Source organism: Triticum aestivum, chromosome 2B, assembly GCF_018294505.1.
Source record: "Triticum aestivum cultivar Chinese Spring chromosome 2B, IWGSC CS RefSeq v2.1, whole genome shotgun sequence".
NCBI lineage: Eukaryota > Viridiplantae > Streptophyta > Magnoliopsida > Poales > Poaceae > Triticum > Triticum aestivum.
In genome coordinates, this window is record NC_057798.1 from 614,217,069 (window position 1) to 614,219,239 (window position 2,171).

General features: G+C 47.6%; 1 protein-coding gene across 1 annotated transcript in view; it reads left to right on the plus strand.

Annotated features, from left to right (window-relative positions):
• The first annotated feature begins 1,999 nt into the window (after window positions 1–1,999).
• LOC123046296 (pentatricopeptide repeat-containing protein At5g03800) overlaps window positions 2,000–2,171 on the plus strand; it is a 3,090-nt gene continuing 2,918 nt past the window's right edge. Inside the window, exon 1 of the mRNA XM_044469621.1 lies at window positions 2,000–2,165. Coding sequence (XP_044325556.1) covers window positions 2,040–2,165 — 126 coding nt within the window. The 5' untranslated portion in view covers window positions 2,000–2,039. The remainder of the gene's footprint in view (window positions 2,166–2,171) is intronic.

Here is a 2,171-nt window from a genome sequence, read left to right on the forward strand (position 1 = left end):
CTAGAAGCGCTTGCTGCTACGTAGTATAAGCAATGTTCGGTAATAAACCGAAAACTGAACCGAAATATTGGTTAATCGAAAAATTGGTTAGCAATTTTAGCTTGCTATTTTTGATTTCTAGTTTTCAAAACTGATTTTAAAAATAAACCGAATGGTACAAACCAAATTTTCGGTTTCTACCGAATGCCCACCCCTACTTAGGGTTGTTTTGCAGACTAACCTTAAAATATGGGAAGAATGCTTGCCTCATATTGAATTTGCTTATAATCGTTCACTGTATTCTACTATTAAGATGTGCCCTTTTGAGATTGTGTATGATTTCATACCTCGTGCACCCATTGATTTGTTGTCTCTTTCATTTTCGGAGAAGGTAAATTAAGGCTAAACAACATGCTGAATTGATCTTAAAAATGTATGAGTTAACTAAAGAAAATATTAAGTGCATGAATACTAAATATAAACTTGTTGAAAATAAGAGTAGAAAATGTGTTGTCTTTGCACCTGAAGACCTTGTTTGGTTACATTTGCGTAAGGATAGGTTTCCTGATTTGCGCAAGTCACCACGTGCTAATGGTCCTTTTAAGGTGTTAGAGAAAATAAATGATAATGCATACAAACTTGAGCTGCGTGAAGATTTTGGATTTAGTCCAACTTTTAAATTGCAGATTTGAAGGCTTATTTGGGTGAGGAAAATGAGCTTTGGTCGAGAATGACTTCATATCAAGAAGAGGAGGATGATGAGGACATAAATACTATTGTTACACCCACAATCCCTACTGTTACATATCCTGGACGAATTTACTAGAACTCACGCACGCTAATTAAATTATCATGTACTTTCATTTCTCAGTAATGATTCTAATATTTTTGAGAATATGATGCTGCCTGATTTGGATACATTTATTTTGCTTATAAATGAAGGGCCTAGATTGGACAAGAAGGATGAACATTGGAGTAAGATCAAACATGGAGATGATGGCACCCGCAAAGAGAACAAGAACGGAGTTTCTAGTGATGATTTCAGGAATTTGAAGCCACCATAATGAATGCATAAAGACTTGAACGAAATATACAAGATGTCACTTCATAAATTTTATTCAGAGACTATTATAGGTGCTGCGTCACTTTATTATTGGATCAAACCCATATAATTTAGAAATACTTTGGTATAGTCTATTTTTAGAGTTCGTATGTGTGAGCCAGAACCTCTCGACTCCTCTCTAGAAATGCCGCTAGCCCAATTGTGGCAGGCCAAATCTACCTAACTCTCGTGCAGACGCGAGCCGGGGCGGATTTCCATGGTTCCGCTCATACCTGGCCAAATGGGCCGGCCCGGCACGGCACGGCACGGCCCAGCCTGGGTTAAACGGGCCAGGCACGGCACGGTCCAGCCAGGCACGCTAAGTACTCGGGCCATGCCGGGCCGGCACGCGTGCTGGCCTCCTTGGCCCAGGCACGGCCCCTTCGCTACATGGGTCGGCACGTCGGCTCGTTTGGCCCGAGTAGGCACGTCGACGCACGGGCGCAGCCGCACAGCATCGATCGTTGTTGTCTCATTGGCATCGCTGAAGAGAAAACGATGGTTGGTGTCTGCCCGTGAGCATGCGCAGTGCTGCAGTTTGTCAGATGGCAGTGCGCTCGTCAGCTTGTGCAGAGCCACATCAATTTGTAGGAATAAAGAATTGCAGGCATGCACGTCTCCCTGCTCCCTACCTGGCTGCCTCCTGTCCCTGGTATACGTACGTAGCAGTAGGTTTTGCTCAAGAAAATGTGCTAGTCGTGCCGTGCCGGGCTGGCACGCGTGCCTGGCAAGGCAGCCCAGGCACGGCCCTAGCCGGGCCACGTGCCAGGCACGGCCCACTAAGTCACGTGCCGTGCCGGCCCATGACGGGCCGGACAGGCGGGCTATCGTGCCGGCCCGACAATACCGGCCCGTTTGGCCAAGTATAGTTCCGCTGACTCGCTCCGGGCGCGAGAAGCCAAAGCATACTGGCGACGGCCGATACACCTTTAGCTCCGTCGACCTTGGCGTGAAATGAATGGCCACTTCCACCTCATCCTCCCCTGCCCCTCTTCCCCTCGCACCCCCGCCCCCGCCCCGTTCGCGCCTCTCCTTTCCGGCCCCTGCGCCACCTCCTCCTCCCGCTACCACCACCAGCACTGCCACCCAT